The 17,720-nt window shown below is 41.3% G+C and overlaps 1 protein-coding gene across 6 annotated transcripts in view; it reads right to left on the bottom strand.

Annotated features, from left to right (window-relative positions):
- Window positions 1–17,720, bottom strand: part of KCNIP4 (potassium voltage-gated channel interacting protein 4) — a 1,107,330-nt gene that overhangs the window by 219,356 nt on the left and 870,254 nt on the right. The window contains exon 1 of one of the 6 annotated variants that reach the window (XM_027600592.1): window positions 1,749–1,883. The exons of 3 other annotated variants lie outside the window; for them this stretch is intronic. Coding sequence is in view for 1 of the 3 variants with exons in the window: in XM_027600588.1 (XP_027456389.1) it covers window positions 1,466–1,577 (112 nt within the window). In the remaining 2 variants the exon portion in view is untranslated. Of the gene's footprint in view, window positions 1–1,465; window positions 1,719–1,748; window positions 1,884–17,720 lie in introns of those variants that run through there. 2 more of the 6 variants (XM_027600593.1, XM_027600588.1) reach the window with 2 other exon arrangements.

Raw genomic sequence — 17,720 nt, forward strand, 5'->3', positions numbered from 1 at the left:
TTAGAACATTGTGGGAGAATCTTGAAACAATGCAAATGTTGTTGTGTAGTACTCGGAGAAGTTTGCTGATGCATTGTTTTCCTTCCAAGGGTTAAATAAAATCACTGTGTAATATGAAAAAAGGAAGAAACTAATTTCTGAGGTTTTATTTAATCCCATTACAACATTCTTTTGTGTGCCTAAGCAGAGCTTGTCACAGAGTAAGAATATTTACAAGATGATATGAAAATTACATGGGAACTTCTTATGTTCTTATAGAGGCCTAGTCAGAACCTAACAAACTCACTTTGTTAAAGAAAAAAAAAAAGACTTCCTGAAGATAAGATACATTGACCATTATAACATACTAACAACCTGTGTACCGGATGTAGTTTGGGATGATGTCATTTTAGCCATCAGGTCTTAGCTCCTGTAGTTAGAAAGATGAGAAGCATGGCAGGCTTAAATATTTCCAACATCTTCCAACATTACACGCAATGTCAGAAGTGAACAGTCATAAAAAAACTCAGCAGTAAAATATCCTGCCCTTATCTGGAGGGAATTTAGCATGTGTTTTAGGAACTACATTCTTTTGCTTGAGAAGATAGGAGAGCTGAGAGGTAGACTTGACCTCGGATGCTGAGGTTTAAATGATTCAAAGCACGTTATTTCAGTAGAAAAATTATTTCACGAAAAAATAAATGCGCATATATATGGTATATATGTCTCTATATTCACACACACATATCTATTCAAATTGCTAGAGCAAACTTAATCAACTTTTTTTACCCCATCTTTGAATAATAAAATTGATTTGAGTAGTAAAATTTATATTAGATGGATAAAATATTTGTTGATAGCAACAGTGATGTCCTGTGCATATTGGGTTCTCCCTGAAAAGACAGATGAGCAAAGTGGCTCACTGGGAAATGTAAATGAAACACTTTGGCAAATTAAGTGTTCGAAGCACATTTTTGCTAAGCACTCATTAACTCAATTTTAACAGAAAAGCTTACCCATTTCATATCATAATCAACAACCCAGCTCCACCCCCGCACCTCCTAACTAATGAGGCACACACAGATATTTCCCTCACAAATCAGGGTACTCCTCCAGAGAATAAAATTCCTAATGACATTAAGGCATGGTAGCTATCATGAACTTGACAACTGAAAAACAACTTGTATTACCACCCCATAGTAGGGAGTCCTAACTTCGCACCTTGGAAATACATTTAACCCACAATATCACCCTACACTCAAGAGCTTTCAAAGAGAAAAGAGAGCGGGGAAAATATCCCTTCCCTCCCAATGTCAAATATCTGGGTAAACAGACATGAACTGTCCAGTGCTAGGCTGCTCCACGTCAAGCATGCATATTTTAAAACTTTTACTTTGGGTATTAAGCCTCCTCAACTTCTGCAGCGTCTGTATCCAGTTCTGAACCAGACCTGACCAACCGCACAGAGTGGGAGCGACCACTTTACCTTCCGAAAAATCAATCAGTCCCAGCAAATGAAGCAGCTTCAGAGATGCACATATAATCACAACAATACCCACTGTTTGCAGTCCTTCCGACTCCCACTCGAGAGTCAACATCTTTCAAGCTGGCAGAGCATCCCAGCTTCCGGACCCCTTTGGAGCGGAGGGAGTTAATTAGAGAATCCGAGCAATCTCTGGCTTGGAACAAAGACTCGCGAGGGGTAAAAGTGAGCAGCTCCTCGCAGACGCACCGGGGCGGAGCAGCGGCCCCCCGGGGTGAGGACCGACCTGGGCTGGAGTCCAGCCTCTCATGCTGATGCTGGCATTTCCTAGCGGGGTCCCCCAACCAGAGCGCGCCTGTCTCCGGTCTCCGTGCTGCACTTGCACTTAGAGCTGTGAGGGGAGCATCTGTCGGAGAGAGGGGGACTTGGCTGTGTCTGTGGAGAGGACGAACACTCCCAGGGAAGTTGCCCTGGAGAGCACGGCGGCGCTCCAGGCGCTGAGGAAGGCGCGGGCTGAGCAGGCTGGCTGCGCGCTAGTTTGCTGCCTGGGAAGCCGGAGAATGCCCCCCTTTTTGCCGAAACAGCGGCTCTCTCCTCCCAGAGCTCCCGCCGCCAGACAGCTCAGCCCCCTCTCGGGATGCTAGGACATAATCGGCTGTCGTGGCTGCTGCCTAGAGCCCCCTTCAGAAAGCTCCCGTGGAAGCCCGTGGGTAATTTTTATAGGGAGAAAATTGCAGGAGCAAAAGAAGCACGATTCAGTTGCCTTTGTCACAAAGAGCAGCCGAACTGCCTCCCACCTGCCACTCCACTGGGGCTGTCTGGTCTTCGCTGACACAATGAGAACATTATTAGGGAGATGGATTTGGTTCTTATATTTTACAAACAGGAATGGGTGGAGAGCGGGGGCAGAGCCGAATCTCCTAAGAACACTGATGTTCAGTAACTGCCCCCTGCAGGGGGGGATCGCACTATCCTCCTTTCAACTCTTGCTTCAGCCTATCTCAAAGCCAAGTTTCACAAACTTCCCCGACGATAAAAATCACGCAAGGAGCTCGTTAAAAATGCTTTCTTGTGGAGAGTCTGATTTAGGGGATTCTGGAGTTTGTGTTCCTAAACAAGAAGCTAGATGTTTCTTATCAGGAAAGCAGAGGTCATGATGTTTGGAAGAGAATCACACCAAATACCCCAGCAGCTTTGTGGGAATGGTCGTGGACACTTGGTCTATGCCAGGACCACACTGGCTTAATCACCCCGCGGGTTTTCTCCACTCTGCTGAAGCCCAGCCCCAGCCCCTGGAACTCACTATGAAAATGGGGGTTTACGAATACTATCTTGGACTGTGGGGGGCATTTCCTGGTTCCGCTACTTTCTTGCTGTGTGATTTTCCACAAGAAACTTAGCCTCTCTGAAAACAGTTCCTTTTCTGTGAAGCTAAGATGATAAGACTTTGTTTAAAGTTCTCTATTTAAAGGGAATTGTGGGAATTAAGTGTGGTTGGAATAATGGCTAACATTTACCAAGCATTTAGTATGTGCTGATCAATAGTACAGGGATTTATCAACGATGAACTCGTCTCCACTACTCTGTGTGGTAGGTGTTATAATCATCTTCATTTTTTTTTTAAAGATTTTATCCATTTATTCATGAGAGACAGAGACAGAGAGAGAGAGAGAGAGGCAGAGGGAGAAGCAGGCTCCCAAGGAGCAGGGAGCCCGATGTGGGACTCGATCCCAGGACCCTGGGATCATGACCTGAGCCGAAGGCAGACGCTTAACCATCTGAGCCACCCAGGCGCCCAATCATCTTCATTTTATACGCAAAGAAACTAAAGCATAAAGTGGTTAACTTGTCAAAGCTGTGGTGGGCACAGTGCTTGGTAGGCAATAGGCATTCATTCATTCATTTGGTTATTTCTTAATATTTATTAACCTGCTATGATGAGCTCTGAAGAGTACTCGAACGATAAAGTCCAAACCTATCCTGTGGGAACATATGGTATAATAAAAGAGGCAGTCATGAGATCGAAAGTGACTGATAAATGCACTAGCACTTGAAGAGATCTCTCTACGGAGTACAGTGGGGGCACAAGAATGAAAAGCCAACTCCACCTGGGGAAAGATGAGTGGTGGTAATGGGAAGGAGACTTTACAGAGCAGGTAATCATTGAAAATGGTAGCTTTATTATTATTAGAAGTTATAAATAAGATGAAAACAGAGAGACAAACCATAAGAGACTCTTAACTCTAGGGAACAAACTGAGGCTTGCTGGAGGGGAGGGGGATGGGAGATGGGGTAACTGGGTGATGGGCATTAAGGAGGGCACCTGTTGTGATGAGCACTGGGTGTTATATGCAACTGATGAATCATTAAATTCTAACCCTGAAACTAATAATACAGTATATGTTAATCAAGTTGAATTTAAATAAAAAATACAAAATAAATAAAAAGACGTTATCTATCATACACAGGCTTTGGGGTACACAGACTTGGGTTGAATCCTGGTTCTGTCACTTGCTTGCTGTGTGACCTTGTGGATTGAAGTCTTTCATAATTCTATGAGGTCTATATTATTTCTCTGGTTTCAAGGAGAAAGTTCAGGCTTTAAAAGATTAAGTGATTGGCCTAAAGTCCTATAGATAGGATTTGACAGAGTTGGGATTTGAACTTGGGTTCAAATCTGGGCGCCAGATTCTGCACATGGTGTCATTTGCCACTGCACTCTTGGGCCTCCCTGTACCTTGATAAATGGGTCTCTAAATGGGTCTCTGCTAAGGGGTTGAGAAGGGGAAATATTGCCCAAAACTCTTGGGAAAGTAAAAAATGGACTCCAAAGAGGCATGCCAAAGCCAATGGCCCAGTCTGAGAAAGGGAGAGAGAGGGTCAGTGAATAGGCTTTCAATTTCCTTGCACTGACTCATTGTATTACTTGAAATAATCTCAAAAGGGATGATTTGCCTGAAACCTAAAATTAATCATTTCCCCCTCTTTGTTTTAGCTTCAGTTTGAAATTTCACCAGGTGACGTTCCTTGGTTAAGAAATGTTCCTCATCCTAGTGACATCATACAAATACCAAAATAAATATAGTGAAGTTGAGAAAAAAATGTTTAAATTAGATAGATTTATCTACCTACCTATTGTCTCCCCCAAAATATAAATAAAATGGCAATGCACATAGGAACTAGTTAAGTCAAATTTAAATTTGAAATTATTAGTTTATATTTGTATAAACATTGAGAGTTCAAATAATCCAATCTTTTTTATTTTAAGGAGGCTTAAAAGGCTGCTACAGAGAGCAGAACTGACCTGTTCATGGTCAAAAACCTTGGAAAGTGGACAAAATGGGCTTGACTCACCTAGCTTGTCATGATCCCTGAATTGTTATCTACAGGAGAAATTGGGATGATTCATTGAGAAGTTAGAAAGAAATTAAGTTCTAAAAAATATTTTCTGCTCTCAGTAAATAGGAGGTAAGAGAAGCAAGACCTCCATTTTGTTGGCATTATCCAGAAGGTTCTACTGAAGAAAGAAGCCTAAACTAGGTTTTTGAAAACAAGCAAGGAGAGGAGGAATGATTTTCCAGGAATGGAAATGGGCACCCACTAGGGAAGAAGTCATGATGGTGGCGCAGCTGGATTGAGGCCTCTGAGGCAGGGAAGAAAAATGCAACTGGAAAACTGTTGTAAGAGGCCTCTTAACATCTGACTAGAGCAAGGAATGAGGACAAGGTTGGTGTGTGACACTTAGTGTCTCTTCTAATTTTAAGATTTTCTCACCAAAAGGATGGAAGCTATTCACCCTCAGTGACTTCTGTTCTATCCCCACCCCAAAGGATATCATGTTCCTCTGTCTTGAGGTTTATCAATTACTTGGAAAATCCCTAAATGTTCTCCAGATAAACTTTCCGCTCAGATATGCCAGGACTCACACGCTGTTTCATTTAGCTGCAGGGCTCATTCTGAAAGGTTCCTAAATGCGTCTGAAATGGATTTCTTTAAAATATGTATATGTTTGTCCATTAAACAATTAAGCATCCAACCTTCTTGCTTGAGTGCCTATTGAATCCATAAGGGGGGGGGGGGCGGTGGGAGGATGCCTCTCACTTGAAAAAACTTCCAGCAATGTTTCATTAATGTGTCTTGAAAATAGTACTCATGTATCTTGTGATCAAAGCTTATGCTATGTAATCTTCATATAAACAAATTAGCAGATTATTTGGAAATTTAACTAGGAAACATTCCTAAGAATATAATCTTTCCCTGAAATTTATGACTTTTTTGCCTGTTCTGATTTCCTTTTCCTGGGCTTTCTGGACTAAAGTGAGTGGGCTCCTGGGTTCACCCATTAAATCCGGCGTACAACTTTGGCTGTCATGTCACAGTCCTTTTTCTGTTCTCTCTCTATAAACAGTCTTTGCCATATACCACTATAATGGGCTGGCTTTAGGGCAGTGATTTTCGTGGATAATAATAATAATTATTATCTTTTGCTTTATTATGTTATAATTAGGTTTATATTTTTGAAGCCCTATGGTACAACAGCGTACTACTCACCTTACATGAACTATCTCATTGAACCATCACAATACCTCAATAGGATAGGTAATATCCTTAATCCGATGTACAGATGAGGACTCTGGAATGCCAAAGCTTGAGTAACTTGCCTAAGATTATGACTAAAATCAGAATATGCTATTCCAAATTATGCCACTTCGGCATAATGATTACATGGAGCTGAAGGCATTTGAGAATCACCAGATGCAAGAGGAGTTCTCAGTCCTCCTCTTACCTACCTAACTGTGGCATAGATTTCCCTTTGTGAAGCAGCCCACCTCCTCTCCTGTGCCAGGAATCAGAGAGCAACTCTTATCACTGGAAATGGAGAGTGAGCGCCAAGATGAGTCTGCATAAATAAACCCAATTAAAAGAAACCTTAAATTCTATAAGTTTCTCTCATATATTTCCTAATCACTTCCCTACAATTTATCATCCCTTGAAGGCCAAACTCCCTTTCTTTTATTTTTAAATGGCACATAAGCCCTGGAGTCTAATTGCTTGTTTCTATGAGTTTCACTTCTTTTCTGTGAATTTCCATATATATATAAAATAAAATTTGTATGCCTTTTCTCCTGTTTGTCTTTTGTTAATCTAATTTGCAGGGCCCCAGAAACTGAACCTAAGAGGATAGAGGAAATGTTTTTCCTCCCTGACAATTACATGCTAGAAGTCAAGGAGCTGGGACTTAACCTCAGGATTTCTCACCCAAGAGTCAGTGTTCTTACATCCTTGTGGTGTCATTTGTAAAGATCACTACTTTTGTTTTATTTTATCATGGCCCTGTGAAACAAAGAGAAACAAGATTTAAAATGAAAATGGCCTTGTCTGCAATAGCCAAACTGTGGAAAGAGCTGAGGTGCCCTTCAACAGAAGAATGGATAAAGAAGATGTGGTCCATATATACAATGGGGTATTACTCAGCCATCAGAAAGGATGAATACCCAACTTTTATATAAACATGGATGGGACTGGAGGAGATTATGCTAAGTGAAATAAGTCAAGCAGAGAAAGTCAATTATCATATGGTTTCACTTATTTGTGGAACATAAGGTATAGCATGGAGGACATTAGGAGAAGGAAGGGAAAAATGAAGTGGGGGGAATCAGAGGGGGAGATGAACCATGAGAGACTATGGACTCTGAGAAACAAACAGGGTTTTAGAGGGGACGGGGGTGGGGGGATGGGTTAGCCTGGTGATGGGTATTAAGGAGGGCACGTACTGCATGGAGCACTGGGTGTTATACGAAAACAATGGATCGTGGATCACCACATCAAAAATTAATGATGTCTTGTATGGTGACTAACATAACATAATAAAAGAAAAGAAAAGAAAAGAAAAAGAAAGAAAATGGCCTCCAGAAAGGTAGCATGTGGTGCGGCCCTTACCTCATGTTGAAGTGTAAATGTTTCGCATCAAGTTCTTTCCTGGAAACAACATCAAGGGAGCAAAGAAAGTAGAAACAAGAAGAGGGAAGGGACTCAGGAGATGGAGGAGGGAGGACTTGAAGGCAGGAGAGAAGAGAGGAAGAAAATGAAGAGGGAGTCATGAGGGAAGAGGCAAGCAATCCTCCACGCCAGCCGCTGTGACAGAGTCAAGAACACACAGCTGAATGTGGCCTCTTTTCTACTTGTGAGATTCTCAGACTTCCAGGCAGATGAGATTTAAATAGGAGTGAAACAGACTATAGGAAAGGGTTGAGCAAGGGGTTATTTCTCCCTGAATTCATCCCACCTCCCTGATCTGTCAAACTCTGGAGCTCTTAGCAATGCAGACTATCTCTTAAGCTCCATTTTCTCAGCCATAGCCTCGAAATTGAGCCAGTGGCTTTAAAAGCATGAATACTGGCATCTCCATGGATATGGCTCTAGCCATAGCGCCTTCAACGTCTTTCCGTAGCCCTGTGATGCCTTCCCATTCACTTGCGGCAGGGCCCTGCTGCCCTAGACTGATTGCCTCATGCGCTTGGTACTCCCTGTTCCTGGGCATGAGATTCCCATAGACTGACCAGGGTGTTCTCTGAGCTGCACTGGCTCATTTCCTGTCCTGCAGCAGCACTTGGGGAAAGAAAGCCCAACAGGTTTGGACTGGAATGTATTTCAAATCTCCAGGGACACTGAATGATTCTCTCAAATATGTTTTGTTGTATAAAGAGTTGTAGGGATATCTGGAGAGAATATTTGTAGAAGTCTCAATGTCCTTCTGTGAGAGCACTTCTAAATCCATTTTGTTTATTTGCTAGTTCATTCATCCTCTCATTCACATGTGTGCATGCATGTACACACACACACACACACACACACGATTACCACTATTGTTTCTGTCACCTTCAAAGTCAGAACAGGGGAGGCCCCAGTGAATACAGAAGTCCCTTTTATCCTGAGCTTAACATGTGCACATTCCTGCTGAATAAACACGCAGTAAATGTTCAGTGAATGCCTACACAGTAAATGTTTAAGATGTAGTGTGTGAGTCATGGTAGGCATTTGTTCTCTATATGCTAGTTCTCTGAAGTGACCGGTACAGGCTTGACAATTAGGATACATAGCCAAGTCTTTAGACCCTCAGTTCATTGTTCTTTTCACTATAAAAGGGAGTTAAGACCTCTACATAATAACTAAGATAGAAGCAAGGTGGGACCATGCACTATAGAAGAGAAAGGTTTCTTCTAGTGAGAACAGAAAAATCCACAAGAGAAGACATGGTGAATTAGGCATGAAGACCAAGCCTAATACTGTATATGTCCATGTACTGCTCATGAGTGCTAGCCATTGCTAGTGCTCTCAAATCAGCTACATCTAAGTCTTGCTTTTAGCATCCACTACAAACTAGCAGCCAGTGAAGCTGGGGGCTGCATCTGAGTGAATCTTTTTGGTAAGGGGGACTAAACTTCATTTGGACAAAAAGAGAGGCAAAGGAAAAATGTTCTCCCTACCCCAGTACCAAAATCAGAGGCTTAGAGAGCTGGAAAGGGAATCATTTCTCTTCTGAGAATTACATATTTCCCAGAACTTACAGTCAGTCAGTGTTGTAGTTTGTCTCTACTGGAGATTGCTTGTTTTCTATCATCACACTTATATTATTGAAATGCTGAAATCAGTTTGTATCAGTTTCGTATTGCCGCTGTAACAAATTATCGCAAATTTGATGGCTTAAAATAACACAAATTTACTATCTTCCAGCTCTGAAGTTTAGAAGTCTGAAATGGGTCTCATTTGGCTAAAATCAAGGTATTGGCAGGGCTGTGTTCCTTGAAAAGTCTCTAGGAAAGAATCAGTTGCCTGGCCTTTGCCAGATTCTGGAGCCTGCCTGCATGTCTTGGCTGTCGATACCTCCATCTTCAAGGCCAGCCATGCCAGCTGGGTCTTTCTCCGGCACTATTATTCTGAACTTGACTTTTCTGCTTCTCTCTTTCACTTATCTTTGATTACATCAAGCCTGCCTGGATTATCCAAGAGAATCTTCCTGTTTTCAGGTCAGCTGAATAGCAACCTTAAATCCATCTGCAACTTTAATTACCTTTTCCATGTAACTAGAATATCCACAGGGTCCTGGGGATTAGGAGGCAGACATCTTTGGAGGGCCATTTTTGGGTCTACCACACAGTGAAAATATTTGAATAACATTTAATAGGAAACGCGGCTTTAAATAGGAAAAGAAAAGCTAACCCCTCAGCTAAATCCCCAAATTTAGACTCTATTTCATTAGGAGCAAATCACTTGAGATATGCGTGCATGTGTGTGTCTGTGTGTGTGTGTTTAATGTACAGAGAGAGAACCTTCTCTTTCAAAAGAAGGAAAGGGCAGTTTTAATTAGCATTCCTATCTCTGAATTTCCAAATTTCACTAAGAAAGGACTCTGAAGAAAGTACATTTAAAAATACTAAAAAGGAACACCAAACAATTGAGAAGACATAAGCTAATGATCAGACCGAGGGACACTCTACTTTCATTTTAGTGGTCAGAAGCAATTCGATGCAGAGCAGGTGTCTCCTATAAGCCCAGGACTAACCTAAGAATCACAGGAGATAGAACATCAGAAAAGAAAGAACTGGCATAATGTTCCTCTTTTACAACACTTCCAGGAGGATCACAAAAGTTAATGGAGTAGGAGGTGCTTCATAAGGGTAGAAGGGCACTCAGGGAGATTGCTTTAATTAACTGGCCCAGACATCCTACGATGGATTAGACTAGAAATGAACCAAATTCTTCAGCTACCGAGGTATTCATTTCACTGCAATTTGTCAATCCTCTGGATACAAACAAGTCACAGACCATGACTTTCAGAAAGGCTGTTCACTGCAATAACAAAACTGACAAATGAGGAGTTCGCTCCTTTGAAGATCCATATGATGCTCCCTCCTCAAAACACTGCATTTAATTGGACTGGTATCTTACACACAGGTGTTAAAATCCCTTCTCACTTTCGAAACATCTGCATCGATCCAGGATTTGGTCATAATTTTATGTAGATTTGTGCTTTTGTATACTTTGTCTCACTTATTCCTTTATATCAGTCCATTTTAAAAAATAAGAAAACTGAATTTATAAATGTTGCTTCATCCATAGTCAAAAACAGCTGCAAAACTCAGTTTTAAAATGATGCGTTCTGGCTCCATATCCAGTGTTGCATTTTTTTCATCTCTAGCATTTATAGGATGCTGTTTTCTGCATTGGGTGCTGTGCTAAGTGCCTCATATTCATGATTTATAAAAGGAGGATAATAAAAGTGTATACCTACTAGTGTTGTCAGGAGCAATAAATAGATTAGTACATTGTACAGTTAAAGCATTCAGGGTATTGTAGATCACACAGCAAGAGCTTTATTTATAAGAGTGATCATTATTATTTTCTCACAAGCCAGCTCTGAGGCATTTCTATTGTTATGCCTCTTTGACAAAAGAAGAAACTGTGATTCAGAAAGGCTAAGACACTTGTTACCAACTGATGTATGACCCAGCAAGCCATGAGAACCTGTCCTTAATCATACAAGTCAGCCTCACTCTGCCTCTCAGGGCCCAGTTCTTTGAGACAGAGACCCTCTTGGTCACTCAGTTCATCCTGGGCTCCTAAGCTCTAAAGTAACCAAGCTGCATAGCTGTTTAATCTATCTGGAAAGATCCTCAGATTTCAGATGTTGGAGCTCAGTCATCATTTCTTTATTTGAGAACTTTGACTTTCACATAATTTCCATCTCATTTCATTCATGCATGTATTCATTCATTCTTCAAAAAGTCTGACACTGATTATATGCCATGCAAAATATGCAAGGGACTGTGGGGGATAAATATCATGAAGAAACTTATAGTATAGACGGGGAGAAAGAAATGCACAGAAATCACTAAATCCATGCAAGAAGATTAATGTCCATGAAAAAGTGTTTCAAGAGCACTGGGAATTTGGAAGAGGGAGAGGAGTACAGAAGTAGGAGGTCTGAGGTCCATTAGGGACTGCTTCCTGGAATCTGGGTTTGATTCATAGTAGTTCAGTCGTTCCTTCAATGAATCAGTCAACATTTATTGAGTGTCTACTATGCATTAAAATATGCAAGACCTCTCAATATAATCCAATCATCAACTTCTGTTGACTCCAGAGTATAACTTCATAGTATTAATTCTCACCAAGTCTCCTAACAGCCCTACACCCAAGCCACCATGCAAGAAACACACATTTGATTTCCCTGCTTTCACTTTTATACAGTAGCCAGATTAAAAAGTGTATTTTTCATAAAACTTCCCTGCAATAGCCTTTCAATAGTTGTCTGTTAAGCTGGGTATGACATTCTAACTCCTCCTCACCATGCATTGACCTCTCTTTGATCTCAACTGAGACCAGTTTTATTCTCAACCCCCACCCCCACATCCACAGCTCTCTCCTTACATAGCCTTTCAGTTCTCTGACTAAACCAAGATTATCCCTGCTTAAGGCCTTTGTGCTTTGTGATTCCTCTTTCCCTCAAGCCCCGCCCCCCAACTTCTTATTTCGTGCTCTTTCTCATCACTGAGTCCTAGATTCAAATGCTCTCTTTTCACAGTATCCCTGGAACCTTGAAGACTGCTTGGCCATTATAGGCTTTTCATAACTATTTGTTGAATGAATAAGTGAATGAATGAATGAATGACATCAAACAGGGTTCTTCCCCAGTGCGGTCAATTGAAGCTGCATGAGTTGTCTCAGCAATGGTCATAATCAGAGATTAGCAGCTAGCTCCATTTTACAGTACAGTGCTTTCAGGAGAGAATTCACCAGACTGGAAATGTGGAGAGGCCAGACTGTGAAGAGTTGCAAGAATCTCTAAGAGAGCTGAATGATGAGGATTTAATTAATGTCTGGGTAGTAAAGTGGCATGCTCACAGCAGTGTCCTGTTTGTTTTATCTGGCAATAATAAAAACAAAACAACCACAGCAATGAAAAAGGAGAAAGGAAATCAGAGACAGGAAGACCAGGGGTGGGCTGTTGCAAAGGTCTGAGCCAGAGGTCACATCCCTGGGCAGAGAGAAGGAGAGATGAACCTGGCAGAACCAAGGGATGCAGAGACCAAGGAGAGGAGGCATCAAAGGTGATCTGAATTGACTGTGAAACATGGAGGATTATTTGTCAACATTTCCCTGGCTCTAAATAGTCCAAGAATGAAAAAAAAAAAAGTGGTGGAATTGTATTGAAAAGATGCGAGGATAACTCATGAATTTGAAGGAAGAACTATACAATCAAGACTTAGTTAAGGACAGAAAGAACGTAGCTCGGGGTAGGGGTGGGGCTGGGACTGCTGTAGTGGTTTGTGCATTTGTACTTGAGCATGCTGCCCTTAACATGTCTCATCTCCAGACACTTTTAACCATGGAATCTATACATCTCCAAATTTCAAACTTCAAAAAGGGAGCCTCTGCTTGGCCTACCTTGAGTCAGGCAAATATCCCTGGATCAATTAGTTGTAGTCAGGAAGTGGTCACCTAGTGCAGAAGAACACTAGAGACCCACTCCTGGGGTCTGGGATCCTTTTAGGAGAAAGGAAAGTCATGAGGATCCAGACAGTCACTCCAAGTCATCTCCAAGTGAAACTGGAAACAGAAACATGTAGGGAGGCGAAGATAATTAAAATTTTGGTGGACCTGCATTTGAATAACTAGCAGGGAATCAAGTAGAGCTGCTGGGTTGATAACTTAAAATATGAAACTATACATTGAGAGAGAAGCCAGAACTAGAGACAAAAATTGGATTAATCCTTATAAATGATAGTTGAAGTGACAAGAGTGAATGAGATATTCAGGGACGAGAGACATAGAGAGAGAGAGAGAGAGAGAGACAAGAGCAAGGGGCCAACATTGTAGGAGCCAGAGGAGTCGAGAATGCTAGAGCAGGAGTGGTGGGAGAAATCTAAGGAGACCTTAGAAAGTAATATTCTCATGGGAGTCAAAAGAAGAGAGAGCTTCAAGGAGAGGATTGACCATTGTATTAAATGTAAAAACCCAGTCATTCTCCAAATTGAAGTGTGGTCCTAGCACAAAATAATTTGAGACTGGTCAAAGTCCAAGTGTATGTAAGTGTGTGTGTGGAGAGGGGAGGGTGTTTGTAGGTATGTGTATGTGCAGATGACTAGATTTCAGGGGTGAAAGGGAAAAGATAATGCTTAAGGAATTTCAACTATGATTCATACACTTTTCCATTTAAAACCAAGACAATTCTACAAGTATTATTGAGCATCCAGTATGTGCCCACCATTGACAGCAGTGCTGGGGATACGATATGTGTGAGTGAGTAGCCCCTGCTCTCTTAGAGCCTATAGTCCAACAGAGAATGCAAAGAAATAAGTGGGCAGTTTTTAGACAGTATGGTGACAGCAATGGTCATTCATCATGGTAGCTCATTAGACAGATAATTGAATCTGGAGAATTTTCCTAAAAAAAAAGAGGCCACCTTAGCTGAGAGCATAAGGATAACTGGGGTCACACAAAGATGAGGAAAATGCATTACTGGTAGAGGGAACAGTAGTTGCAATGTCTCAGACATGGGCAAGAACTCAATGCCATGAGTGGGCTTGCTTAGATAGAGGCCACACAGAGTACCTAGATTGGATGGGGGGAAATTGTATTTCAAGACATAAGGCTGCTAAGCAGGACCAAATCACATGGATTCTTTAAGCCTGCTAAAGGGATTTGCTTTTTTATCTTGAGAGCCCTGGGGTACCAATGAAAGATCTAAGCAGAGGCCAGACATCATCAAATTTGTACTTTAGAAAGATCACCAGGGTTGTTCTGTACAGAATTGACTGGGAGGTGAGTGTGTCTAAACTACAGGCAAAGAGACTAATCAAGAGGCTGTTCCAAGTGAAAAAATGAATTAGGAATGTGGTGGATTATCTGGGGAGATGTAGATGGATGTCAGAAATACAGAGGTGATGGAATCTCCAGACACTGAGAACTGAATTAAACATGAGAGCTTGAGAGGGGAAGAGTCTTGAATGAGCAAGTTTCCAGAAAAAAAAAAAAAAAACAAAAAACATTTAACCCCTCTAGTTGAAAGTTGAGATTAGTTGCAAAATCAGTCCTATTGTAAAGGGCTAACACACTGGTGCATGCAGGTTTGAAATAAGAGCATAAAGTTGAGTGACTAGTTGGAGATAAGGTGGAAACAAGCCATGTGCATCACAACTTGAAATTTGCTAATAGAAGCAACTTAATTTCCCAGAGCATCCATCTCCACCCTTGAAATGCTCCATGGTTATCAGGGAGTGGAGAGAAAGAGAACTGAGAATAAGTGGCATGTGATCATTTGTTCGTGGCCGTTTAAAATCAGATGCTTTGAGTGGACTCTCCCCAACTCCACCTGTCTCAGAAAGGTGAATTCTCCGGGTAGGTATATGCTAACTATCCCTGTAATGCCAAAGTAGGAAGTTCTCTGGTTACCATACTAATAAATCCAGTAAAAATTATCCAAAATTGGACCAATTTTCAGCACCTCACTGCCATCCCCTGATCCAAGCCACCATCCTCTCTCTGATTTTTGTCTTCTAGGTTATCTCTAATCTTGTGCCCTTACCTTTTCATGTTCTATTCTATAGAAAAAGTACCCAGAGTAAACCTTTTATTTTTTATTATTTTAAAGATTTATTTATTTTGAAAGACAGAAGAGCAAGAGAGCAAGAGCATGTACGAGTGAGGGAAGGGGCAGAGGAAGAGGGAGAAGGAGAGATGCAGACTCCCCACTGAGCATGGAGCTCCATGTGGGGCTTGATCTCACTACTCTGAGATGATGATGTGAGCCAAAATCAAAGTTGGGTGCTTAACCGACTGAGCCACCCAGGCACCCCTGAGTAAACCTTTTAAAACATGTGACAAATCATGTGACAACTCTGCTCAAAATCTTCCAATAGCTCTCATTTTTAAAAGTAAAAAGTAAAGACCCATGCAAAATGCAGTATGAATCTTTCATGATAACTTTCTGATCTCAGCTCTCGCTGCCTCCCCCTTACTCACTCTCTCCAGCCACACTGGCCTCCTTGGTGTGCTTTGGTCATCCTAAGCATGCTTCTGCCTCAGGGCCTTTGCACTTGTGGTTTCCTCTGCCTGGACCAACCTTCACCCAGATTTCTACATGATTTACTCCCTTGACAAAGTCAGCTCAGTATTCCATTATCACCTTAGCTACCTCTTAAGGCTGCTTTATCCAGAAGTGTATTTTTCACCCTGAATTTCTCCTCACCTCTTTTAAACTCTTTTATTCTTCTTGGCAATTACCACCATCATACAGACCCTGTATTTTCTTTATTTATGTGGTTTTCCCCACTAGACTCTAAATGCCATTAGACAGGATTTTTTTCAGTTTCATTCACAATCCCCAGCACTGAGGCACTTGACATGTACTTGGTGCTGGATAATGAGTTGATGAATGTTTCCTGAACTATTCACCCAAAGCAATAAACATTCATTCATAAGTACACACACACTTTTCCCCTTAGTTAACACAAGTAGATGTAATACATCACCCTTAAATATTTCGTATTTAAATGTAACAAAATGTAGATAGAGAAAAAGAAATCCAGGTTTCCCCCAGGAGAAAAACACTAGGAAATTGTTTCATTAATTGCTTATACAGAAACTGAAAATGCAACAAGTAACAAAAGTTCAAAAGATATTTGAGAGATAAAAAAGAAGTCACTAATCTTCCTTTCAAGGCAGGTGAGTCCTGAAATGGAGAGGTCATATTTTATTTTATTTTTTTTGAATGCCAAAATAGATTAAATATAAAATTTTGGATTTGAATGGGGTGAGTGGAATTTCTCTGCATGACTGAGGCAGTTGAGATTTGAAGCCCCATCTCTCCCTCTGCATCCTGTGTCCCCAGCGACCACAGTTGTGTGGGTAAAAACCAAAGAACCACCAAAGGGGAAAAAGCCACAGAAGTGAAGAAACAGAACTCAGAGAAGGCATGCTCCTCCAGAAACAGTAATTTATTGAGTGCCTACTTTGTTTAAGATATGGTAGCAGAGAGCCTTCACATACATTAACCTGCTTACTTTCATGAGGACTCTGTGTGGTGTATATTATCTGCTCTTAGCAGATAAGGGACATGAGAGAGGTTTAAAGTACTTTGGTTTTTGCACAGAATTTGTTGGCTCTGAGTTTGAACCTCATCTGCCACAGCACCCCTTTCTCCAAGAAATGCTCCTTCTTTGTTCTTTGAACCACTCTTTCCTTCTTGCCACATAGCAGAAGGCATTTTTTCCTTAGAAATTATTTTCACAAATGGTAATTTGTTTTCCAGGTAAGTTCATTAAAGCCTTCCGTAACACAGAAGGCAGCCAAAAGATCATGATTGTTTCTATGCAAATAGGAGCCAGGAGTGTTCAACTGCCAACGTAACAAATGAACTTTGGGAATATAATCTGTTTCCCTCTTCTCAGAGGAAATAAATAGGTGGCAATGTTCAATTCCTCACTGCATTCCATGTATCAACTTTCCAGATAGCATTTGGTCTTGCTGTATTTTCTCCCAACATCAAAGTACAAAAGCTGCAAGATTTTCTACTGCACAGAAATAAGGGATGAGCACTAGAGCCAATTTCTCATCTCAGACACTACAGATTTCATTGTGCATCTGCAAGCTCCAAATATGATTATAAACATGGCAGCCAAAACAAACTGTAATTTTTATCAAATAAATCTGGAGAGTATATTTTTCTGAAACCTAATGCTCCATGTCTCCGAGTGTAGTAGGAAGAGCCAAGAGTGGCAGAGTAGCCCAGCCTCCACACTTTGGCAGTACCGTACCCCATACAAAACCTGGTGGGGAGTAATCAAGACATATGGCCTCATCTTTCTCTCTTTGCCACTTCCTGAGAGTGAGGTGTTTAAGAAAGCCAAGAACTCCTCCTAGCCATTTCAAAACAGAGTTGTCTATTGCAGTGTTCCTCAGAGGACAGCCACAACAATTCCTGGGAACTTGTTAAAAATGCAAAATTTCTAGCCCATCTCAGGTCTACTGAATCAGAATTTCTGGGGCGAGACGTAGCAATCTGTGTTACACAGGCTCTGGTGACGGGGATGTTCGCTAAAGTTTGAGAAGCATAAACTAACTGGAAGGGTCTAGCCTTTGGCCCAGAGAATGGGGTTCAGGTCTCTGCAGCAACACTTGGTAGAGAATTGTTTTGGGATAAGTCATTTCACCACTCTGGCTTTCTTTTTCCTTATCTGTAAAGAAGGTGAACTAA

Source organism: Zalophus californianus, chromosome 2 (genome assembly GCF_009762305.2).
Source record: "Zalophus californianus isolate mZalCal1 chromosome 2, mZalCal1.pri.v2, whole genome shotgun sequence".
In the NCBI taxonomy this organism is placed as follows: domain Eukaryota; kingdom Metazoa; phylum Chordata; class Mammalia; order Carnivora; family Otariidae; genus Zalophus; species Zalophus californianus.